The following is a 26,335-nucleotide window of genomic DNA, read 5'->3' on the forward strand; positions in this document are numbered from 1 at the left end:
GGATGGGATAAAAGGGGCGCGGAGGCGCGGGGAGGCAGCACAGAAGCGGGGTTGTTCTGTGCTCGCCGCTCCGCGGACAGACCCGGGAGGATGAAGCTCGCGGCGTGCGCTCTGCTGGCCTGCGGGCTGCTGGGTGAGTGGCGGGGGCCTCCCTTCCCGCCTGGGGCGCTCCGCACTCCCCCGAGCTCCAGGGCTCCGCGTTCGGGCTGGAGCCCCGGTGCCTTCCAAGCCTGTCCCTCTCCGCGCGTCCTCTCCACCTTCATCCCCGCGGCGCGCGGCTCTGCGCCCCCGCCGGCTGCCCCCGAGCCTCTCGTCGACTTCTCACTGCTCTCTGGGTCACTGTGTCCTCCTCCTGCTGCTGCGCCTTTCTGCCCTCTCCCCTCCCTTTCCTTCTTCCCCCTCCACCCCTACTCCCCCACCCCCAAAATCTTGCAGCCGCGGATTGCAATGGATGAGAGCAATTCTAATCACCTTTTATCAAAAGGTCAAGTCCAGTCTCCTGAGCTTGGCATTCAGGGTCTGGCCTGACCCCAGCCCCCCTTGGCATCTTAATGTCCCACGTGTGCCCTCAGCACTGAGAATGCCCTCCTAAAGAGGCCCTGCAACTGAGTGCTTTAGATTTGGGTTTGGACTTCTTGGGTCCATATCTTGGCATCATTGATGACTTGCTCTGTCCATCCCTCTGGGTACGCTGTTTCCTGGTCCTCGAATTCCTGACCAGAAAGACCACCTGCCTGTGGGGTCAGGTGAGGGTGAATGCCAGGAGCTCGTGGAGCCTCTGCACTTACGCCTGGAAGAGCTGGTCACTGGAGGTCCTCTCCCGCCCGTCACCTCCAGAGATCTCTGGGTCCTGTTCTCCAACTTTCCTGTCACACAGGGCACGTTCAGCACCTAACTTTGGAGTGTCTGTGTTTAGATACTTGCCTCTCTTGATAACAGAAACTCATGCGAGATGGCCCCATCTCCATTCCCCTCAAGCACCCAAAGGGGTGCACAAAGGGAATGCAACACTGGGTTCAAACTCCTGCCCCTAGGACCCAGGGAGGATGGTTCTGCAAAGTCTGCTGCTGACTCCTGATGCCTCTTTGATTTGCCGTGGGCATAAGTGGGGCTAGAGGGGGTCTAGGAGAGCCAATCCCAGGGGCCTCTCCTTGCCCATCCTGGAGGGCTGTTGCTCTCCCCCTCTCCTGCTTTGTGCTTTGTAGCTCTTCATCAGAACCCTGAGTCAGCCCTGCTGTGAAGGAATTGGCCTGTGGAGAGAGATGACAGGGAGCATGGGGACAGAAGCAATGCTCATGTGACGGGCACAATGGCTCTGCAAGCACATCGATTTTAACAGCAGTAGATGTAGTTGGCTTTAGCTTTCTCTGTAAATGGCAGCCAAAAAGACTGGTGAAAATCAAGGGAGGGTTCAGTGGAAACAGAGAGAAGATCACTTTGTATGTGGAGTGTCTAGTTATTCCTGGAACAGAGACTGACAGAGGACTGTCACAGGCACACGCATTATTTTTGCAAACACTTATCCCCAACTTCTGATTGAGGACAGAGACAGAAACTTGGAATGTTGTCTCCAATTGTTCCCTGGGCTTCTCTCTGGTGATTTCCCAGTGATCAGAGCAGCAGACCAGGAATCTGGAAGCCTGGTTTTTAGACCTGGCTGGATGCTTGGTAAAGCAACAATTCTCTGACCCCATTTCACTTATCTCTAAAAGATTATAATTCCCACTATGCTGGCTTCGCAGAGTTGTGGTGCTGAGCTGACGAGTTGAGGTGGCTGGAGATGACATATGCACACTGAGGCTTATGGTCAAGGTCATGACAGGGGCTCTGAGGGTGAGGGAAGGAGGCAAAGGAGAATCTAAGGGACCAGCTTGTCACCTGTAATTGAAAGGCCACGGTGAGCTGACACTCCTCTGGCTAGCACAGAGTGGTCAGCAGGAAACTGGGAGACCGTTATGGTACCTTCCTCTTAGCCCCAGCCTCAGAGGCAGTGGCACTTGTGTCCTGTGGTGTTTATGGAACCAGAAGGGGAGGGGGAGGGAACAGAGGGCGTGGCATCTGGCAGAGCCCTTCAGAGGGCGGTGCTGTCTCTTCTGCCAGTTCAGGGACTGGGTCCCTAACACTCCTGCTCTCTCCCCTAGGGCTGTGCCTGGCTGTACCTGAGAAAACTGTGAGATGGTGCATCCTGTCAGATCATGAGCTCAAAAAGTGTAACAGTTTTCGTGACAACATGAGAAAAGTCATTCCGGCAGATGGTCCCGTCATCGCCTGTGTGAAGAAAACCTCCTACATGGACTGCATCAAGGCCATTGCGGTAAGACACCACTGCCCAAGGAGGGTGGAAGGAGCCCAGCCCTCCTCCTGTCGTCTCTGAACAGCGTTTTTACTCCTAAGTAGGTGGCTTTGATGTGTGGGGCAGTCCGTTCCCACTGCTGATAGAATAGCTTCAGAAGTGGACATAGGAGAGGGTCATCCTTAATGGTCTTAAGCAGACACCAACATACTCTGAAAGGTGACCACTTTGAGGCACTATGTCCTCTGAGCTCAGGAAGAAAACAAGGATGCCCACTGTCAACATTTTATGTGACGTTCCTTTGGAAGTTCTTCATGTATTGTGGGGAAGAATGATGAGTGATGCACCCAGCGAAGATGACGAGAGTGTCATGATTACAGATGGTGGCTGATCCTTTTGTTTTCTTGGTGTATCAGAACACTGCCCACAGGCAGTGGGTCTGCAGTGGTGGACTGAAACACGGTGGTCTGGTCCTCAAGGGACTTGCAGTCTAGTTGGACAAAAGAAAAACACACAGACCATCTAATTTCAAATTGTGTGATGAGTAATGACGGGGGAGGGCACGGTGCTCTGACGCTCACAGAGGGAACCTGCTTTGGCCTGGGTCAGGGACAGCCTCCCTAAGTGGGAGGCAATGCAGCTGAGACCCGAGGCATAGGCAAGGGAAGACCCTGCAGAAGCCATGGGGTAGAAAATCTGAGGTGGTGAACAACAGCATGTGCCAAAGACAGAGAAATGCTAATAATAAAAATACAAATTAAAGGAAATTTAATATAGTAAAATATACAGCAAGTACCACGATGATGTACTTGTTGACTGTTTCCCCACGCTTAAGATGCAATCCCAAGAGAACAGCTTATCAGAAATAAATATAAGATCAGTGATAATCATTAGAGTGATGAACGTTTAGCAAAACAATTAGAACCAACCATCATGGTTTAAAATTCATGGAATATTATGAATAAATATATTTTCAAGCCCATAATATAATGGCTGTGAATGTTCATCCTTTAAATAATGAAACATCATGCAGCTATTTAAAATAATAACATTTGTAGATGTGGAAAATTTTGTATCCTGTAAAATAAATGAAGTGTGATAAAATGTCATGCACACTGCAGTTCCAGCTATACAAAACTGAACGCTTTTGGTTTGATGAGGTAGCATTGCACACTTGCTTCATTCTATTTTACAAACCTTTTAGAATCTTACAATAATTTCTCTTTAATTACAAACAGCAAAAAAGGGGGGAAATAAGAAGGAAAAACTATAGATACTGCTTTGAAAGACAACACAATTATTTTAAATATAAAGGAATAAAAATAGGACAAGCAAGGAAATGATTTATTAGAGTGGGATTACCCTGGTAAAGAAAAAAAATCCTCCAAACCCCTTTCTGTGCAGGAGGAACAAGGTTGTGGTGGACAGATGTTCTCTCAAGGTGAGGGGTGGGCAGCTGTGGCAGGCAGGGTTGCTAATGGACCAGCCAAGCTAGGGGCTCTTCTGGCCCCACCCCATGAAGTCCCATCCGTCACCTCCCACTCGTTCAGGTCTAATGAGTCTCCCTCAGCGGCGAGCCCTTCAACGTGGTCTGGGCTCTTCTCTTTCAGGCCAATGAAGCAGACGCTGTGACTCTAGATTCAGGCTGGGTTTACGAGGCGGGCCTGTCTCCCTACAACTTGAAGCCCGTCGTGGCCGAGTTCTATGGGTCAAAAGACAGTAAGTTCTCCCTACGGACCCAGAAATCAGTTTGTGGCCCCTGCTCCTGTCGTGGTAGATGAGGAGTGCTGTCCCTTTCAGGCAGGCAGTAGAGATCTGATACTGGTGGACGTTCCTCTTTGTCGAGTGTGTGGGTCATGAGGGGCCCTGCTGGTCGCCATATGCATAAACCAAGGCCTGTGTGGGGCTGGTTGAGGCTGGGGCTCCTGACACCCACTCCCTGGGCCAGGCAGTCGGCTCACTGGAGAATCAGAGCAGGCTGTGCTTAGCGATGTGTCCAGGGTGCTTGAAGCCTCCAGGAATCCTGGTGGCCGGAGGGGAGAGACCAAGCCCACGCTTGGAGCCCTGACAGCTCTGCAGCTCCTCCAGTACTACCCCGATCCCTCCTGGACCTGTGCCAGGAGGCTGAAAAGACTTTGAGGGAGTTGGGGATGGTGGACCCTCTGCTTGCACATCTCCAGTCTCCTGCTGGTCTTGAGTGGTTGGCGCAGGCAGACTCACTGCAGGGCTAGAGCAGACAAAGGCATTTGGGGCTCATGGGCATGCAGCCTTCTTGCTTCCGTGTTTGCCTGGAGGGTCATCACAGGTATTCCCTTGGTGGTCTTCTCTTTCCCCTACAGGCCTAGAAAGATTTTTCTGATTCCTGTTTCCTTACCAGCCAACCTGATATCAGTGTGGCCTCTGGTGCCCTTTCCTACTTAGGAGCCCAGTAATCATGGGTGGTGTTTTCTGGTGGCCCAGGATGAGGGGCTCCCATTCAAACATTCGCTTTGCAGAACCACAGACTCACTATTATGCTGTGGCTGTGGCGAAGAAGGACAACTACTTCCAGATGAGCCAGCTCCATGGCAAGAAGTCCTGCCACACGGGCCACAGCAGGTCTGCCGGTTGGATCGTGCCCGTTGGATTACTTCTCCCTGTGCTGCCTGAGCCACATGTGCCTATTGAGAATGGTGAGCTGGCAGGAAGGTGGGGCCCTCAGGCAGGCGGGCAGGCAGGGGTCTCTACTCCAGGCACGCACCTGTATGTGGCCACATAAGGTCACACGGCCACTATTGGGTGACGGTACATCACCTGGCAAGGTCGACTGTCCTGGCAGCCTTAGGGAGGTGGTGGTTGAGTCCTTTCTTCTCTGAGCTCCCAACCCCCCATGGGCTGTCCTGCAGAGGTGGCAGGAGTGGGTATTGGGGCTGACAGAGGGTGTTCCTGGGTCACAGTTCCTGGGCCCTAAGGCTCTTTCCTGCCAGTGCTGATGTGTGTCACATTCTGCTGGAGGTTTCTCTGGTGGCTATTCGGTAGTCCTGAGCTTGGCCTGCACCTCTCAAGGCTGTTCCAGCCTCTAATGATGCCTGGAGGTGGGTGGGTGGCAGTGGCCTGAGAAAAGCCTGGAGGAGTAGGAAACCCGTCGCTTGGGGGAAGGAGATGAGGGACAGGGGCTAACTTGGCCCCTTCTGGAAGCCCTTGAGCTTGGTGAGTTGATACAAGTAAGGGAGAGCTGGAACTGGGTTTGCTGGTTTGTTTGGGCCCCTCTTGTCCCCTAGTGAGCCTGAGTCTAGAGATGTGACTGGCTGTGGCCAGGCGGGAACATGCCCTGAGGTCCATTTCTTTGTGTTGAGCAGCAGTGGCCCAGTACTTCTCTGGCAGCTGTGTTCCAGGCGTAGATCGTCAGAAGTTCCCCAAGCTGTGCAGCCTCTGTAAAGGGACTGGACCGAACAAGTGTGCCTTCTCCTCCCAGGAACCTTACTTCGGCTACTCAGGTGCCTTCAAGTGAGTGAGACTGTCTGCTGCTCCATGGTGGCCACAGGTACCCAGGCTGGGAGACCCTCCCCTGGCCCAACGCAGAGCTCAGCCTGCCAGCAGGGCTGCAAGGAAGCCTAATGCCCCCCATTTGGGAGTCAGCTGGGGACTCTGAGACCAGGCCAACACAGGTTTCCTTTCATCCAGCCCCAAGGGTGCTCAGCTTGTAGCGCACCCACTGCCTTATGAGCCTGATGGGCCAATCCCTGGGCTGGGGGCCCTTTCTCTCTGCAAGCCCTCAATCTTGACTGGTGTTCCCTCTGCTGATTGGAGCAGAGCCCGCCAGGACAGGCATGTCCTCTCTCCATGGGGACGTTCTTCTTGGATGATCCTCTGCTCTCTATTATGAGAGTGTCACATGCTCAATGCCTCCCCTCCGCACCCCTTATTTCATCCCTCAGATAGTATACTCATTTCTTGCTCTCTCTCTTTTCCCCTTAGTTGGATGCTAGAGTTTTATGGAATTGAAGCCAGCCAAGGGCACATTTCTATTTTCAGGAGACCCTGTGCTTTTATCATCCATCTCAGTAGCTCAAAAAATCTTTTCTGTATTAAAATATCTTCAATGGCTTGTTTGCTGCTTTGAGGCATAAGGTTAGGGAACTTCAGCTGATGTGAGCTTGTCCCCCCACCTTGATGGTACCCTGGATGTCAGCACCCCTCAGCTCTGAGGTCTCCCCCAGCTTCTGCCTGGATACAGTGGCCCTTGCACCAGGGTGGGCTGTGTGGTTAGAGCATTGAGGCCCAGGAGAGGAGCCCTCCTAGTATGTTTCTTTCTACAGGTGTCTGCAGGAAGGTGCTGGCGATGTGTCCTTTGTCAAGCACACAACAATCTTTGGTAAGTGATGGGAGAAGAATCCTGCAGCTCCCCCACCAAGCAACAGTAGACTCTTTCCCTGCAATCCTTTTTCATCTTCAGTAGTCAGACATGAACATACTCTGTTCCTTCTTTGCCACTGCTTGGGTTTGTCCAGAGATGTGTGTCTCAGAGGCCCCATCTGGACTTCTAGGACTCTCTCCACCCTTCAACCTCCTCTACACAGCAGCTTTGTCTTCTGGGGCAGTGCTGTCATAGCAAAGGATTTGAGGCCCATCTGCCTGGCCTTGGCCTGATGGTCTCCTGCTGAGACCCAGCTCTGGGCATCATCAGAGGCCTCCTTGCCACTTCCCTTTGTCTTGACCAATGATAAGATCTTAAGCAAGTCAATTTCTTTCTCTGCTCCTTGGCCTTCAATGATCAATCCAAGCCCTCACTCACAGATTCTGTGATTCAGGGGCTCATGGAATTTGAGGGGGAACCACAACTCATGGCTTCTGCCTGCACTCGATCCATCAGGCCTTTTCCCTCCCCCAGAGAACGTGCCAGACGAGGCTGAACGGTCTAAATATGAGCTGCTCTGCCTGGACAACACCCGGAAGTCAGTGGACCAATACAAAGACTGCCACCTGGCCCGGGTGCCCTCTCATGCCGTTGTGGCCCGGAGCATGGGGGGCAAGGAGGACTTGATCTGGGAGCTTCTGAACCAGGCACAGGTATGCCCAGCACCATCGCCCATGCTGCTTGGTGGTCCCTGCTTGAACTGGGGGCTTTCCTTCCCTACCTTGTTGCTATTCTAAGACACAGCAGGAACTATGCTACATATCGTCTGTTCCCTAAACTTGCCCAGCAGGTACTCTTCACAGAGCAGCCAAGCCTTGTCCAGCATTGTCATAGGCCAAGCCACAGACTTTTGGCCCAAAGAGTTCCAAAAGGCTTCTTATTGCTCTGTTCCATCCCCTTCCAGCTAACCAGGCTTTCAAGGCCCGGGGCAAAAACGACTTCCCCACAAAGCCTTCTAAGACCCCCTAGAAGGAAATGATGACTCTACCAATGTCCCTCAGCTGACAGCTCATGGAGCTGCAAAGGTACATGATCACCTTCACAGCGGAATGCCAGGACTGAGCTGACGTCACTTGGTCCAGCCATCATATTTGGCCATCTGGAGTTCAAGTGACAACCATACAGTGTCAGTCTCTGAATGAGACCCATTTCTAGTTCTCAGTGAGCTCTCCACTCAGTCAGGGAGACAACGTGGAGATCATCCAGGGAAACAGGACGTGGCGTGGCTGTGCAGGACTGTGGGTGTAGAGGGTGCTGTGTGGTCCAGAGAAGCCTGCCTGCCTACTGCTCTTGGCATCTTGGAAAATATTCACAACTTTTAGGGGATTTGTTTTTTCTTTAGTTTCCTTTCTCGAGTTCCTTTGTTCACCATTGCCATTCACCATTCTGTTTCACCATGAACAGGAACATTATGGCAAAGACACGTCAGGAGACTTCCAGCTCTTCAAGTCCTCTCCTGAAAAGGACCTGCTGTTTAAGGACTCTGCCCATGGGTTTTTAAAGATTCCCCCTGGGATGGACTCTTGGCTGTACCTGGGATATAAGTATGTCACTGCTGTTCGGAATCTCAAGGAAGGAGTAAGTAAGTACTCAGGAAGGACCTGGCATCCACGGGAGCTTGGAAAACTGGGGGCAGGGATCAGTGATGTCCTTTTCAGGTACCTGAACGCCTCACCTGGTACTCCCTTTGTATGTCCTGCCCGAGCTGCCCACTGTCAAACTGATGCTAAATGATATTGGTCATTATGAGATGGGCCTAGATCACTAAAGGGCTTTCAAAGAAATTCATATTTAAAATGACTTGGATCACTACTAACGTTATTTCCCTTGTATAAAGCAGCACTATCTTATCTCTTTTGTGAAATCCCTTAGCCTCATGCAAAGTAAGTAAAATAGAAAGAAATTGGAATACACGTGCACATGTCCAGCCAGTTCTATGGTCAACATGTGTCACACTGAAGTGGGAGCCCTAGAGAGGAAGCTGATTCTGCTCCAGGATTCTCTGGCTCACTGGAGGTTTGCTGGTTCATTCATCCATTCAGCAGGCATTTATTCAACATCTAACCATAAACTGTGCTTGGTGCGGGTGAGAGAAATGTATACTGGATTCTGCTTTCATGGAACTTTCAGACTAGTGGGGAAGACTAACATTTAATGAATAGTCACAGTATTGTGACTAATGATTAGAATGATCAATTCCAATATGAGAGATCTACTCAGAGTGGTGAAAAAGAAAACCCACAAAATATCTTGGTCCTCTGAGAGGGCAAATCAAAGAAAAACTGTTCTTGGACTGAGGTTCAGGTAAGGTTTTCCTGGAAAAGTGACTCTTGAGCTGAGTCTGAAAGTTGAGCAGCTGTCCATTTATGCAGCAGACATTGATTGAGCTGACCACGTGCTGGGCTCTGCCTGAAGCAGGAAGGATTCTGGGGACAGCAAGACAGATACTGCCTGTGCTTGGTTTGAGCTTATGTTTTCCTAAAGGAAATAGATAACAAACGAGCAACAAAGAAAATAAAGAAAGATGAGGTGGTCAAATGCTATTTTGAACAGAAGTAGGAAAAAAAAATCCAGGCTGAAGTGGTAGAGTGCCGAGTCAGGGAGGAGTGTTGGCCTCTCAGAAGAAATAATGCTAAGCTTATCTTAATGATATCGAATTGACTTTGCTCCCCACGAGGGTGAACTCCTTGAGTGGTACCTGTTTGTTTAGTGTTGGAAAATCGCAGCACATGCAAGAAGACAGGGGCATAAATAAGCATCAAGCCACTTCTGGGACCTCTAATGATGTCTGCTTTTCTTTCTTATGCCGTAGCCTCGGAATTAGAAGACGAGGAATGCAAGAAAGTGCTGTGGTGTGCAGTGGGCCACCACGAGAGGGTCAAATGTGATGAGTGGAGTGTTAACAGTGCAGGGAAAATAGATTGTAAAACCGCAGATACCACCGAAGATTGCATTGCCATGATTGCGGTATGTCACCTCTGCCGCCCTGCCACCACTGCCTCTTGCCCCCAAGACCAAGCAAGTGTTCCTGGGAATGAGGTGGAAGCCCGGTTCTTAGGAGCTTGGTCCACACTATGTGAGCTGAACCCCATGGACGGGTTCTGCACCTTTGAGCATGTAGATCTGCAGGACTCCTTTAGGGCTCTGTTTTGTTGTTTTTTTTTTTTGGTGCATGGTCCGGGAATTGAACCCAGGTCTCCCGCATGGAAGGCGAGCATTCTAACCACTAAACTACCCATGCACCCCTGTTCTGTTGCTGTTTTAATTGTATTTACATATCCCTGGAGCTGGACATGGTATGGGTGTGCCTGACAGAAAGCTTTGTGATCAGAACCCATGTTGATTTTGCACACAGCCAGAAGTTTCACTTTACTGGTCAAAAGCATGTCTGCTTTTAGAGAATTTTGAAAATCCTGAGCAAAACAAAAATTCCTTGTAATCTTATACTCAGAGAAAATCCCATTTATTGGGATCATATCATACAGTTTGCTATCTTTTATCCCTCCTAATGTTATCTAGTGAATTTTGTCCATGTTATAGATCATTCTTTGCACACATGATATTTTTAAATTGCAGTCTATTCAATAATGTGGATTTGCTGCAATGTATTTAGCCATTTCTCCGTTTTTGAGCATCAGTTGGCTTCTATCTTTTTGTTATCATAAATCATACTTGGGCATTTTTGTCCACTTACACTTTTGCCCAAATAGCTGTCCATATATCTGATTATCCCTTTATGGAGAATTCCTAGAAAGGAAAGCTTGGCAATCTTGTTAAATCTAAATTCGGAGCTTATCAGCTCTGAGTGTTAGATATTTTGAGTATATTGACTCATTCATTGAATACCTTGTATGTCCCCAGCCCTGAAATAGTATACAGCCAAGGGGGCTAAGATTACAGCTTGGAGCCCCGGGGGAGGCACTCTATTCCACAGACACAGGCTCTACTCCCTCACTGCATTCATCCGTCTCAGAAAAGGGAGTAGCGGGTATAAGAAAGGTGTGGTGGGAGTGTCTCTGGCACAGTGTGTCCTAGGAGAGGAATGGAGGACTGAATGTGGGTCTTTGCTCATGAATAAATCAAGCAAGCCACTTAGAGTTGAGCTTCAGTTCACGATGGTTTGGGGGAAAATGAGAGTACATTTTATTCTCTATGCTGCGTATGCATGACTGATTCTGTTTTTTGTTTTGGATTCGGTACATGCAACTGCTCTCTCTCTGGGCCTTCAGAACCTGTAATGGGAAAGGGGCTTCCAGGAAACAACTAGAAGGGCAGGTGGGAGAGGAAACTGCCTCTTCTTATCTGGTCTGCTTGTTCTGTCTTTGCAGAAGGGAGAGGCTGATGCCATGAGCTTGGATGGAGGGTTCATCTACACAGCGGGCAAGTGTGGTCTGATGCCTGTCATGGCCGAGAACTACAGTAAGTGGAGGGAGTGCCTGTTTGCATCTTATGCCCTGTGGACCATGGAGAGAGGATGTGGAGAAATTACAGTCTAATTCATGCCACAAGGGCCATAATAACTCCCCCTGCCTACAACCTTCCTGGCTCTGGGCTCCATCATCTCTGCTCCTCAGAGTCATTTTGAAAGTTAGGAGTTCTTGTGCCCTTCCACTAAGGAAGAGATGGAGGCTCTCCACTGTTAAGCCCCACTCAAAGGGACCCAGCAGAGACGACAGCTGGGATTCTTGACTAGGATTCCTGGCCATGTCTTCCTGCCTCCAAGCCTCATACTTCTTCCCCTGCAGTGTGAAAGAGATTCAAATAGAGTTGTCAGGCAACCCCTGCTGCCACAAGCAGACAGAGCACCACCTATGCAATTCAGTGTGTGGCTAAATTCTGGGGGACTTGATAATTCATAGTGCCTGGGTTCACTGGGAATGGATGCTGGGTAGGTTTTCCCTGCTCTTTGGATTCTGAGCTGTAGCATGAGATTTTCAAATGACTCCTTTCTTTTTTTCCCCTGCAGAAAGTGGCCCTGACTGTACGAAAAAACCAGGGAAAGGTGAGTTGGGATTGATAACTTCTGGAGTGAAGGGTAAATTCCCATTTTGGGGAGTGGGGATAAGGTCATTTAAAAATTGAAATCATAGATAGATGAGATGATAGAAAAGCCCACTTTTTAAAATACATGCATATCATGGAAGGACAGTAATTAATAATGATGAGAACTCCTCTATACTTGCCGTGATTTGCACACACAGTTTCTCTTTTAGTTCTCTGAGGTAGTTGGTATCAGCTTCTGATGTATAAGAGGTCCCCAGGGTTCAGAGAATTTATGAAATGCCTAGGACCATCCATGCAGGAGGCAAATGCAGGCCCTGCACACCTCCCCACCGCCTTGGATACATGAGGCCTGCACAGATTTTTAGCTGAGAGTCAGCACTAGCCAAGGCATCTTGCCTGCTTGTGCCTCGTAGGGCTGAGCAGAGAACTGCATGTGGGCAGTCTAGGAGGAGGAAATCAGGCAGACCTTCCAGCCAGGCCCCCAGGTCCCCCTAGCTTTCTCCCAGGGCAATGGCTGGGGGAGGGGATCTGAAAAGATGGGGAGCCTGGGCCAGGAATTCAGTCTCACACCACGGTGAGGACAGAGTCCCAGAGACCCTGGGCTCTGGCCCCTGCAGGCCATCTTCCAAGACAGTCATCAGCATACAAGACTATCCATATCACCTCCCCCAGTGAAATCTTCCAGCTTCTACCCAGCATGCTCTGAGCCAAGCTGTTTGGCAGAATATAGAAAGACCTATTCTATTCCATGGATGATAAGGCTTCCCTTTGTTTTTGTTGGAATTAGTTTCCTGGATTAATTACATGAAAAACTGAAATCATGGATTGATGTTCTATCCTCAGTTTTAAGGACCAGTGTGTATTGGCTGCCAAAGATGGCAGCTGACTACATTTTTTTTTTTTGCATGGGCAGGCACCGGGAATCGAACCCGGGTCTCCGGCTTGACAGGCAGGAACTCTGCCTGCTGAGCCACCATGGCCCGCCCAAGCTGACTAGATTTTGACATTCTGTACTTTGCATAATTATTTTGGTGCATAACTATATTCTCTCTATCAGAAAATGTCTCCTTGACCAGCGCATACGGTTTTGTGGTGTTTTACTACTCTATCCCAATACAGTTAATTTATTAAATGTTGGAGTTAAATTTACTGTTCAGTGTCAGTCCCTCTGATTGTCCTCATGGGTGAAATTCTGGTTTATAACTTCCATGGCTTTTTTACATTTGGGGAGAGGCTGAACACCAGCAATTGCCTGAACTGTCATTTATTCTTATCATTTTGCATTTAAAAGTTCAGATGCATCTCCTCTTGATACTGCAGTAGCCTAATCTCATGATCTAGTCCCTAACCTCAGTAGTTGTTGGAAGGCTCCTCTCAAAACCAGATTGAGGGATCCCAGATATTTGTGCTTCCATCGGGGGAGGGCAGCCTTTAGCAGGAGACAGACACACTGAAGGTCACAGACATGTTATGCCTCCTTTCTTGATGTCTTCCTTCTAAGGATATTACGCTGTGGCAGTCGTTAAGGCATCAAATCCTGACATCACCTGGAGCACTCTGAAGGGAAAGAAGTCCTGCCACACTGGGGTGGGCAGGACCGCTGGCTGGAACATCCCTATGGGCCTGCTCTACAATCAGACCAAGTCCTGTGCCTTTGGTGAGCACATCCTGGGACGGTGCCAGGGTCACCCCAGAAAGTAGAGTACAGGGAGGAGGTGGGCATGGGACACGTTGTGGGCTGTGGTTCTTTTGAAGTAAAATTTGGTAAAAATGAGCCTCAAGGAATTATCAAGAAGGCCTCGGAGGGCTAGGAAGCGAGGGAGCTGAATTGGGTAGGCTTTTTTTTGGATTGCATATAATGCCTTAAGTGTAGATACATGTTTACTCTCTCATGAAAATAAGCAGGGGTGGGCAGTCTGTGGCTGGTATGGTCATGAGAAACCCAGGCTCCTTTTCTCTCTCTACTTTACCATTCTTAGCTTAGGCTTGTATTCTCAAGGTCTGCTCATGCTTACCATCACTTTTATGTTCCAGGCAGCCCCATGGAGCAAGGTATAAGGGCAAATGAAGGGTTTCCCCGGTGCTGTCACCTTTTTAAAGGGGCTTTCTTGGAATTCTAACCCAATTACTTCAACTAACTCTCCAGTGCTCAGAACTTAGGTACAAAGCCATATCAACCTGTAAAAGAGGCTGGGAATGTAATCTTTTATTTGTGCATGTTTCTTCCCAACTAAAACTAGTATTTTTTTCCTAAGGAAAAGGAGGGAATAAATATTGGGTAAACAGCTCGCAGTCCTTGCCTCCAGAACTTTGGGGGCTATTTGAGTTTGTGTGAGCCTCAGGGTACTTGAAGGGTCTCCCTTGTCACTGCTTAGATCATAGGTACCTTTGGTGGACATCAGCATATTTTCTGTATGCTCTGAATATCTTCAGGTATGAGCTTATTTGTCCTCAAAGTTCTAGGTGTAAGTTGGCAAAACAAAACAAAACACAAAAGCTTTCTGATCATTCTGATTTACATTAGCTTCCTGAGTGCCACTTCCCTACCACCTCCGTATATGGGGAACCCCTTAAAAGAAAGACCTCTAAAGCCCATTATGAAACAATCAAGCCCTGTGGGCAGGGGGTGGGGGTGGGGTTTATGAGGGTGAGAGTGTGTCTCTGCACCTGTGCGTGTATGACACCAGTTTGATAGGGAGCAAAGTGTGCCTGGGGTGGGGCTGGGGGTGGGGGTCACTCAGAAAGCTCTGGCTCCCACCAACAGAGGCACCACCTCTGCTCTCCTGAGCATCCTTGCAGTTTCACAGCGGTGGAAAGCAGCTGAGCTCCCAGGGAAACTCCCTATCCTTTTCCTGAGCTTGGAGTTCTAATAAAGGCTCTTCTGATAGTGGCAAGAGGAGACAAGTGAAGACATGTGGCATGCATTCAGGAAGTGAGGCCTTCGGTTTTCATCCCTTATATGTTCCCTCTCATGTCATTGCCATTTCTTTTTTCTGTAGGTTAGAAAATGACCATCAGGGTTCTTGAAGGGAACTCCTCCACCTTGACTTGTAATAATTCTCACTGACTCCTTTTCCCACCCTCAGTAAGTTTCTTTTTAAAGCCTATTGCCTGGAAGTCCTGAATGAATGACCATGTTCTACCTCTCTCTGGCCCGGTTAAGCATTGGACGAAAGGTGCTCATGTTGACTCCCTTAGGAAGAGCTGACTTCCTGTTTTCCTTCTGCACAGATAAATTTTTCACACAGAGCTGTGCCCCTGGGTCTGATCCAGAATCCAATCTCTGTGCTCTGTGTTTTGGCAAAAGAGGTGCTCCAGATCCACCAAACTTGTGTGCTGCCAACAACAATGAGAGATACTATGGCTACACAGGGGCTTTCAGGTGAGTCTTTATCCCTGATGTGAATAGTGTGACTGCTCATCTTGATCAGATTCCTTTTTAGGAATTCAGGTTGAGATTCCTATGTTCCTAGCCCATTACTGCTGCATGTGTTAGGGGACAGATTTAGCAACTGTGTAGAAAGTCAGGTGTGAAAGGGCATCCAGGCATTGCTGTCACAGACAGGGAGACAGGGAGACAGTACCATCCTGCCTGTCTCCCTGTCCATGAACTATACAACACTTGTGGTACTGCCCTTGAACTTCCCAGGAAGGGAGTGAAAAACCAAGGTTATCATAGTCCTCCTGTTTGAATACAGTTCTTCATCTCCAAGTTTCCACTTGGAGAACAGGGGGTTCACAAACAGGGTTTAACCCCCAGGGGACATTTGGCAATATTTGGAGACATTCTGAGGTCACAGCTGAGATGAAGGTACTACTGGCACTGGATAGAGGCTGCTAATCATCTACGATGCACAGACAATAGGTCACAACAAAGAGTTGTCCAGCCAGATATGTCCCTAGTGCCAAGGTTAAGACACCCTAATATATTTGTATGAACACTGAAGTCAAGAGTCTGGTTCAAGCTCTTCCATGTACCTCTGGTTGACCACAAACCATATTCATCTGGGAATTTAGAGAAGTAAAGTAATGATTTATAAATTCCTAACTCTAATTCTATTTTATGGAGGCTTTTTTATTATTATAGAGACGGCTGTGAACCTTACTATCTCATTACTTCTGAACTATCCTTTCTGTTTCGAGCCTTCTGTTATTTGGTAGTTCACAAATCCATGAACTATACAACACTTGTGGTACTGCCCTTGAACTTCCCAGGAAGGGAGTGAAAAACCAAGGTTATCATAGTCCTCCTGTTTGAGTACAGTTCTTCATCTCCAAGTTTCCACTTTTACAAAGTAGGATGTGTTTCTTATGTAGCACCTTAAAGGGATATAGGACACAGTCCCACTTTGTTCCTTTATATTGTCTTTTCTGTATTAACTTTAGTCTGAGAATTATAGGCCATGATAAAAGGCTCCCAATTTTTCTTATATAAATATATATAAAGGCTTCTTTTTATAAAAATGTCTTTTAAAACTTAGTTGTGAAGTAAAATACATCAAAGCAACAAACAGGCTCCCAATTCAAAGTTAAATAAAGGGAAACCAGTATATAGCACAGCAGTTACCCAGCCTTCTCAGCTAGCTATTCTCAAAACGCTTGAATGGCTGCAGAAAGAGGCACCTTCTTTTCCTTGAGCAAAGGGGTTAAAACAGATTGAGGAATGGATTAGGTCTGATGTATAAGAGAATCTGATCCAACTGGACGGTGGTAGAGGGGCTGCCAGACGTTTAAGCATTGCATGAATACTTATAGTGCTTCTCAGGAGAAATAGTATCAACAAGATACATGTATCTTAAGAGACTTATTTTAAGGAATTGGCTCATGTAGTTGTGGGGGCTCTTAACTCCAAATTCTGCAGGACAAGCCTGGAAATTTCAGTAAGAGATTAGGTGAATATCTTGAGTCTGACATCCCAGGGGTAGGAGGTGTGGGTGGCAGTAGGTGGGGAAACTCAGAGATGCTAGAGGATTTAGCCTTGAGGAAAAATTTCTTCTTTTTCTCGGAAGCTTCAGCTCGTTACCCTTCAGGCCTCCAATTGATTGGATGAGGCCCATCCACACCATTGAGGGTAATTTCTTTACTTAAAGTCAACTGATTGCAGATGCTATCAGAACTATGAAATACTTCACAGGTTGGTGTTTGACCAAACAACTGGACACCTTAACTTAGGCAAGTTAACACATAAAATTAACCATCATAAGTATAGTCAAAACTTATCATCTCTGTGTATGCATTGTCAAAGGATGGGATATGGTAATAATTAATACTAAACCATACTGAAAACAGTGTATTTTGTTATTAGTTCTTTATTCAGCAAGTTTGTTGGGGACTTATAGTGTCTCTGGGCCATGTTTTCAATCCTTACCTACCACCCCAGAGATATGTGGAATGCAAATACATACAGTCAAGTGCCTTGACTTATACCAGGTTTTGCCGTACTCTCTGCAGTTCTGTGCACACGAATGCTCTGTGAATGTTCAAAAGCCTTTTTCAAAGAGATGAAGGGTGCCACAGATTGGAGTTTGTAAGGGAGTTTCAGTTTCTTACAAATGTTGCATAGATATATCCGTCTAGGAGAATTGAAGGGAATTGAGTTTTTCGCTTGCGTTGTACGTGCTGGTTTGAAGCATTATCTTCCTGGGAAGTTGACCCTCTATGATCTGTGTCAATACTAGTTAAATGATGTACCTCTGTTGGAGAAACTATGCCAGAATTGAGACTTTCGTATATTGAGCAGAGATTGGCTAACTGCAAAGCAAATAGGAATTTCTTCTTGGCCTTTCTATATTCCTGCCATTGCTTAGTGATAGAAGGGAACATATAGTTGATTTCAAATGGTAGCCCTGGATCTAAAGATGTTCCCCCTGAACGACAGAGGTGTCATCTGACTTTCTCTCTTCTCTCTCCCCTGGTTGGAAACGCTGCAGGTGTCTGGTTGAGAAGGGAGATGTGGCTTTTGTGAAGGACCAGACGCCCATCCAGAACACCGAAGGTATGTGCCTGTGCTCCTCTTTCCTCATACTATCTGGACAGTCACTAGCTTGGAATTACCCGACTTGTGTTCAAGGGTGCATTTGGGGACGTCTTATGAACTCTGTCAGGGTCCAAATCCCTAGTTCTTGTTGGATTTAGCAACATGAAAGGCTTTTGCCTGGGTAGGCCATGTGGTAGGGGAGCGTGGGCTCTCTGCCATGCATGTTCCTGCACACAGCTCCCACTCCCACAGTTGCAGACAGTGTGGCCGCTTCACCTTGAACGCCTCAGTGTATATTTCCTAGGAACAAGGACATTCTATCCCCAGAGCACAGTCACCAAGATCTAGAGGTTTTACATATACACTGACTTAATACTCATTAAGTCCACCGTCCATATTCAAATGTTAATTATCTCATAAGTTTCTTTCTAGCTATTTTTAGATACATAAACATATATTTCCTGGTTCTGGTCACCAAGACAGCCTTGTCTGAGACAATGGCATACCAGTAGGCATGAACACAGCTAGCACCAAAATCTTGGAACCTGGGTTCCTGGGAGAAGCAGCTGATTCCAGCCTTGAAATGAGGGAGAAAGGAAAGCTCTTCCTTCCAGTAGAAAGCAAACCAATACATGTAGAAGGAATGACAGAATTAGAGATCGTCATTTGGAAACCCACATTAATAATTATCATGCAGGAATCATCAATGGGTGATAAAACTAGTGGGTGAAAGTTGGACAACCATGATATAAGAAAAATAAATAAGGAACATTGGTAATAACAAGCCTCCACATCAACCTTTCAATATTACTATGGCTTATAAAACACACTATTGTCCAGGCAGTTTATTATCTCCTTGCTGTCTCCCATGAGTCTTGCCAAACTCATATCTGTTATGGGAAAATCCTATAGAATGAGCTAGCTCAGAGCCATCTCCTCCAGAGGTCTTCCCAGATGTTGCACAAGTATCTTCTGTACATATTGCTATTATTTTTGAATTCACCATATTCTATAATAAATGGTGGCTACAGAAACCTTTGAATACTTTTTCCCTTATCTTATGTCTCAGAACCTAGTATAGGACTTGGCACACAAGAGTGGCTAGATAAATACTCATTTCAGGGAAGAAGATTGGGTTGCTTAATTTTTCTTTGCTTTTCCTAACTATTATTTTTGCTTTTCTTTCAAGGGCTCTCCTTCTTCCTGCTATCTCCGTATTCTCCCCTAAGCTGGGTTCATTGTCACCATGGGGTTTCCTTTTATACCTTTTGAATAGGGCTCCCTTCTTTTGTCCTGACTCCCCAGTCTTTGCACTGACTCTAAAATTCTTTCTCAATGGAACTTTGAGGGGAGCCCTGACCTCCCATCTAAATTCCATTCCAATATTTCCATCTGGCATGTGGTCATTTTCATTTACAAAGTACATTAGCATTGCAAACTCAACTTGTAGAAATGCAGTTTTCTCATTTTTTTCCCTCAAAATCCACTCCTCATAGTCTCTATTCTTATTGAAGATCATATTACACCCTGTGCTGGGCAGGCCCGGATTAGGAAGTTAATCAGGGTAATATTTTACTTCTTCAAAGTATGTCTTCATAATATGCTTGTGGTAAGTTATGATGTAGAAAAACAGGATACAAAATCACGTGTGTAATATGATCTCAAATTGTAATGTGTGTGCACAGTGTGTGTGCAGAGAAATGAATGGAAGAAATGCACCAGTATTGATGAAGCATGTTTTGAAATTATGAGTATTTCAAAATTTTCATCCTTATTCTATTTAATATTGTACATAGTTGCCAAAGTAAACATGCATTACTTATATTGGAAATAAAAGTTTTTTCACATGCAGTTCTAGATACCCATTGCTATACTCCTAACCCAGATTGAAACACCTCCCCATATCATTTTTCTCGATTGTCTGATTTCAGCCCCTGATCATGCATTAACATTGATTTCCATTCTTATGCTATCAAAGATCCAGTCACTCCTCTTGCCTAAGCCCCACACTGCAGGGCAGGGTCTCAAGACCTTCAGTGTCCGGGTGTGACTCGCCTGTTCCACCCGCTGCCCATGACTCTGTTCTGTGCAGCTGCTCTCCCCCCACCCATTAGAAATCCCGGCACAAGCCTGTCCCTGAGTGATGCCAGAGCCAGCTCTCCTCCATCAGTGGGCATTCCTTTCCCCTCCCAACATATTAGGAGGCACATCTGCAACCACACCTCCTCTAACCAGCTTCCCCTAAGTCATCTGATGTCATTTCCCTGGTTCTGAGCTCACGCAGCATTTGGAGGGTTTCACAAAATAGAAAATGTCATCATCTGTGTTCTGAATATTTGCTTTTAGCACATGTGTTCTTTGCTTCTTCCAATAATACTGAGCCTTGCAGAGGCCTGAGAACATAGTATTGCTCGCTAAATGCTTAAATTACTATCTAGAATGGAATGGGATTGAAAAGAAAGATGATGGATCATCTGGAAGGTGTTGAGCTTGAAAGACTGATAAGGAAGGGAAGAGGTGTTAGAAGATGATTGAAGATATTGCAGTTATCTAAATGCCCATTAAAGAAATAATGGTTTAAATATATCCTATGTTACCTCAGTACATGCATAGAAGGATCTCTAAGATATGTGGGTAGTAGAATAAAAAAAAGTTGTGGAATTTTACATTTGTCAAGAACCACCACTAACTAGAAAAACACATAATAGGATATTAAATGTCTTACTCCTTGTTCTGTATTTACCTTGATCATTTTTTTGTTTCTGATCGATCAAAAACAGTTTGTTGGAAGAATTCTGCTTTTGTTGTTTAACCAAGCAGCTGATCTTTCAAGACTGCACATATTTAAACTAGTACCATAACACTAGATTTTTCAGTTGCACCCCTAGTCCCCTTACCTACAACAGTGCCTCCATAGTATGTACCACCATTTCTATATATTTCCATATGGATTTTGCATATGTGTGTGCATTTATTGCTTTTCTCTCCCCTCTAGAATGAGGCATATATTTTTTAATATTTTGTTTATTGTCATATTCCAGCGTTTAGAACAGTACCTAATGTGCAATAAGCACTCAATAAATGTTTGGTGAACAACAACAAAAAAGAACCAATAGTAAGCAAAATCATAAACATTCAGAGAGACATACATGTAAATAAATGCATATAACAGCGCCTGGAAGCAAACATGCAAAGGTGACATCATGGTTTACTCTACAGAACGGAGTGGGATTTAGGGAGCATAGAAAAGGAGGTATATTTATTTTATGTATACATAAATGTAAATTTTTACAATGAGTGTAAACTCCTGTAGTACTTATTTAATTAAATATGAAGAAAATGCTGCAGTCCTGCATGTTGGTAGAGAAGTAGAAGCTGGGAAAACATATTTGAGAGTTATCTCGGGAGAAGTAGTTGAAACCCTAAGAATGGGTGAGATTTTTTTCCAGACAGATATAGAAACCAATGGAGCAGGGGACTGAGGGCAGGATCCAGACCTGAACCCCCCAAGCACTTTTCACTTGTGGGTGTCAGATTTAAATTGCAGACTCTGAAAGAGAGGTCTGGAGGAAAGTGCATCTGTCCAGTAGTGTCAGATGACACAGGACAGAGATCTGTAAACCTGGCTTAGAATGTCATGTCCTTCTTATGCTGCAGCAACAAGTACAGGATGCTTTAGAATTCAGTAGAAGAGAAGATGTCTCTGAACAAGATCCACAAAATGCAGTGTGCACTCTCACCCAGCTGGGTGAAGGGTGACTAGTCATCCTGGTCATTGTGAGTTGAATGTGTGGTTGTCCTCTCCCCTCCACATCACCAGCGTGTGCCCTTCTGCCAGCCACTGGGGCCAGGTCCTCTACCTACCAGTGAGGTCACATCCCCCTGGTAAATGTGTCTTCGCCCAGGCCAGGTAACTATGGCTGATCCACCTTCTTTCTCTCCCAGGAAACAACCCTGAAGATTGGGCTAAGGATTTGAAGCTGGAAGACTATAAATTGCTGTGCCTCGATGATACCCTGAAGCCTGTGACCGAAGCTGACAAATGCTTCTTGGCCCAAGCCCCAAATCACGCTGTGGTTTCACGGAAAGACAAGGCAGAATGTGTTCAGCGTGCATTAATAATGCAACAGGTATGGACCAGCCAGGGCCTCAGCTCTCTCTTTAAGATAAACGGTGGAGTTCTTGGAAAACTTAACGGCTAAGTGCCAGCTTAGACTCCAGAATCCTCTTTGTGGAAACTAGATTTGAGACTCTGTGGACCTTGGGCCAGAATATCTGAGTTCAGATCTCGGCTCTGTGGCTCCCTACATGTGCTGCCTTGGGGGTATTACCTAACCTCTCTGCTCAATTTCTTCATTTATAAAATAGGAATAATGGAATGTTAATCTACTTCTTAGTGTGAGCAATAAATGAGATAATTCATTTAAATTCCCCAGAGAGAACAGGAAAATACCTGGTCTATTGGAAATGCCCCAAACACGTCAGCTGTGTTTTTATGAATCTGGGTCTCCCACTCCTGGCTTTGCATTATCTCCTGGGCACTGGAGATAAGTCACCCATTTATCTGATCCATGTGCTCTCAGAATCAAGGAAAATCTGCTTTCCTCCCTGACATTACTCAGTGCTACTCTCGTTTTCCCTACCTGCCCTTTCTGAAGATGAAGAATAACCCTGATCCCATTTCCCAGCATTCCTTGATACAGTCATAAGGAGTGGAATTTGTTTCTATTGCTGAAGCAGCACCTTTCTCAACCTCCAGAGATACACAGGACCCTTATGTGCAGAGAGTGTGCCCTGTGGGGAAACAACTGTCCAGGGCAGGGCAGAGGGGCCGCCTGAGCATTCCAATCCCACCCGTTCTCCTGTGCACAAATATCATCTGAACTTGGGGAATGCTCGCTGCCTGTTGATTCCACCTTTCCCCCCTGTTTGTTTTTTGTTTCTTTCCTTCCTCCCTCCCTCTCTTTCTTTTCTTCCTTTCTTCAACTGATATATCTTCAGGAGTTCTCTTAGGGCAAATGAGAATATTTAACATTTAATGAACATTTTCTAGGTGCCATATGGAATGTTAAATTTTGTGTCACAATCTTAGCAGCCCTGGAGAAGTTAAGCAACTTGCCCAGATAGGATACAAGCATACAGTCAAACATGAAGTTTTTTTTCTTCATTTTTTTAAATTGTGAAACATAACATATATACAAAAAAAGCAATAAATTTCCAAGTATATTTCAACAAGTGGTTATAGAACAAATTTTAAAGTGTGGTATGGGTTATAGTTCCATATTTTTTGGTTTTTCTTCTAGCTGCTCCAAGACACTGGAGACCAGCAGAAATATCAATATAAAAATTCAGGGCAGGCCACGGTGGCTCAGCAGGCAGAGCTCTCGCCTGCCATGCCGAAGACCTGGGTTTGATTCCCGGTGCCTGCCCATGGGAAAAAAAAAAGATTCAGCACTCATACTTATTTGTTAGTTCTATCTTGTCTGTTATACTCCTCCTTTTCTTTAAATACCATGCATACATAAAAGCAATAAATTTCAAAGTATATCACAATTAGTTGAAGAACAGATTTCAGAGTTTGGTATGGGTTATAATTCCACAATTTTAGATTTTTACTTATAGCTGCTCTATGGTACTGGAGACAAAAAGAAATATCAGTATAATAGCTTAGCACTCATTTGTCTGATCTTCACCTTTGATCTTTCCACCATCACCTTTGATCTTTCTCTCACTCTTTAGGGGTATTTGGGCCATGCCCAGTCCAACTTTTTCATTTTGGAAGGGGCTGTTGATAATATGGGATGGGGGATGGAACTAGTTGAAGTTCTGGAAGGGCTGGCCCCTCTTGCATTTCAGGACTTTTCTGGTCCAGGGACCTATCTGGAGGTTGTAGGTTTCTGGAAAGTTACCCTAGTGTATGGAACCTTTGAAGAATCTTATATAATGCCCTAGGTATTCTTTAGGATTAACAGGAATGGTTTGGGTTGGGGCTTGGCAAGCTATGATAGGTAGCAGTATCTAACTAAAGCATGCATAAGAGTGACCTCCAGAGTAGCCTCTTGACTCTATTTGAACTCTCTCAGCCACTGATACCATATTTCTTACACTTCTTTTCCCCCTTTTGGTCAGGATGGCATTGTTGATCCCATAGTGCCAGGGCCAGGCTCATCCCTGGGAGTCATCTCCCACACTGGCAGGGAGACTTTCACCCCTGGATGTCATGCCCCATGTAGGGAAACATGAAGTTTTAACATTACCTATATATAGCACTCCCCCTTAAGGGCTAGCATTTAATACATTCTCCAACAATAACACTTGGAGGGATTTGTTACTGTCCTCTCATTTCCTATAAGCCATCTGGCCAATGAAGTGAGAAGAGAGATCAAAGAAGTAAGGAGTGGGTGCGGGCACTTCTCAGAGGAGGATGAGGCCAGAATGGATCTTATAGAGGAATTTAGGGCCTCATGAAAGCTGGGTGCTGAGGCCCGAAAGTGGGTAAGTTCCAGGTGAATAAGGTAGAAAGATCCCTAAAATGCTTCCTTTTTTCCCCAAGGGCTGGTTTTGAGCTTCGGCTACCTCTGATCCTTGTGCTCCTTGTGGCTCACTGCCACGGCTCCTTATGCCTTTTGTGTCCCTTTGACAGGCTGCCTTTGGAAAAACTGGATCTCAGTGCCCAAGCAAGTTTTGTCTGTTCCGGTCAGAAACGAAGGACCTGCTGTTCAGGGATGACACAGAGTGTTTGGCCCAGATTCCGGAGGAAACAACGTATGAACAATACTTAGGGGCAGAGTATGTCGCGGCTGTTGCTAACCTGAGACAGTGCTCAACCTCGCGTAAGTTAGAGGAACAGTATGGGGAAAGTTGCAAAACAAACACCGTGCTGGGCTCTGGGATGGTGGGTGCAAAGACCAAGTAGGCTGTGGCCCCAAGAGAGCACAGGGACAAGATGAATGATAAGAGAACAACATAATCCCAGTATGTCATGAAAGGCTGGCTCATGGGTACCACCAGACTGTGGTGGTAGGTGCAAGGTGCTAGAGTACTGAACTTATTGGATAAGATGCAAAATTTCATCTAATTACTAAGAAAAGGAAGAGATAAGTGCACATACTCATTTCTGTGTAGATTTCCTTTTTATCTAGAACTTCGTTGTCCAATGAGATAGCCACTAATGACATATGGTTATTTAAATTTAAATGAACTAAAATTCAGTTTTCTATGTTTTAACAGCTAGCCCACATATTCTGATGTAAGGAATGTACTAGGGAGCACCCGAGTTCTCCTTACCTGGCCTAGATCCTCCATGAGTGGAGTAAACCTGACTGTGTGTTCTCTGCTCTATCTCCACCCCTAGCACAGAATCCAGCACATTCTGGGTGCTTAGTGCATCTTGCTGTGTTAGTTCCTCACTTGCCTAAAAGGTCAGAGGGGATAATCCTCGTGAGCTGCTTCCAGCCCCATGAATTCAGGCATATGAGCCCTGCCAATTAGAAACAAGGTGCGGTAGGCACATGGGAGATCAAGCGATCAGAAAAAGCAGGGAAACATGTCTGTATGCTTTTGTATCATGCTAAACTATTCATCCACTGAACAGGTACTAACTAGAGGTAGAGTTTGAATGTCTTACCTGTCTGCTTTGTCCTACAGAACTCCTGGAAGCCTGCACTTTCCACAGAGATTAAAATCCAAGAGGTAGCACCCCCACCCAGATGATGACAGGCGTTGGACTGGCGCATGGGATCCCCCTGTCGTGCGGGGACCTCTCTCGCTCATGTGGGTGATGTTGGTGCTGACCGCACGTGCCTCCACTGTTCTGTGTTGCCACCTGTGTAGGACATAAAATAAATATTATTATTGATTTTATCTTTCTAAAACTTCATTCTTTCCTAAATATTTTCCTTGGAAGGATTTCTGTTATACTATCTGACTAAATACCTAATGAACTGGGGCCCTTCCTTCAGAGCCCATCTGCTCTTTCCCTCCAGGTTCGGATGTGGTGCTTTAGCTGCAATCCCTGGTGCAGTCCAAGTAGGAAGTTTCTTTTTTAAAAAGGGATCTATGTGGGTCATTAGAATAGAGTAATGTGTGTGTGTATGTGTGTGTGTGCATGATTTATTGCTAGGGAAGTATCAGGAATAACATGGATCAAGGGTGCAATGGAATACAGAAAAAGAGTATAGACTATTTTATACTTGATTTTTTTTAATTTTAGTAACATATAACAACCTAAAAATTTCCCTTTTAACTACATTCAGATATGAAATTTACTGTCGTTAATTACATTCACCATGTTGTGCCACCTTCACCAGCATTCATTACCAAAACTTTTCCATCACCCCCCAAAGAAAGTCTGTACCAACTAAACATTAACTCCCCATTTACTTCCCCCTCCCCATTTTAATATTTTAAATGAAATATATCAAGCATAGCAGAAGCTTCCATTGGAAATAGTTGGGAAAAGTGTGAATCACCAAAAACATCTTGCAGAAAGTCATCCTTTAACCCTGACTGCCACAGTGGTCACTCCCCATCTGTCTCCCACCCTCCCCAGTCAGGTCTACTGAAAGGAGGTGCAGGCCCACTGTCTCCATGCCTTTCTAATGATAATGGCTCAACACACAGAAATCAGACTTCTGATCCATCCACTCCCCTACAGCTACCTTAA

At 46.1% G+C, this 26,335-nt stretch overlaps 1 protein-coding gene across 1 annotated transcript; it reads left to right on the top strand.

Annotated features, from left to right (window-relative positions):
- LOC143657597 (serotransferrin-like) lies at window positions 1–25,533 on the top strand. The gene is made up of 17 exons (XM_077130159.1): window positions 1–133; window positions 2,142–2,314; window positions 3,904–4,012; window positions 4,789–4,965; window positions 5,632–5,779; window positions 6,592–6,647; window positions 7,164–7,342; window positions 8,094–8,271; window positions 9,502–9,656; window positions 11,018–11,108; window positions 11,656–11,691; window positions 13,195–13,350; window positions 14,925–15,075; window positions 17,624–17,688; window positions 21,616–21,800; window positions 24,314–24,503; window positions 25,318–25,533. Exons 1-17 carry the CDS (start codon window positions 91–93, stop codon window positions 25,350–25,352), a joined length of 2,127 nt encoding a protein of 708 aa, XP_076986274.1. The 5' UTR covers window positions 1–90; the 3' UTR covers window positions 25,353–25,533.
- Window positions 25,534–26,335: the final 802 nt, after the last annotated feature.

Source organism: Tamandua tetradactyla, chromosome 15 (genome assembly GCF_023851605.1).
Source record: "Tamandua tetradactyla isolate mTamTet1 chromosome 15, mTamTet1.pri, whole genome shotgun sequence".
Lineage (NCBI taxonomy): Eukaryota > Metazoa > Chordata > Mammalia > Pilosa > Myrmecophagidae > Tamandua > Tamandua tetradactyla.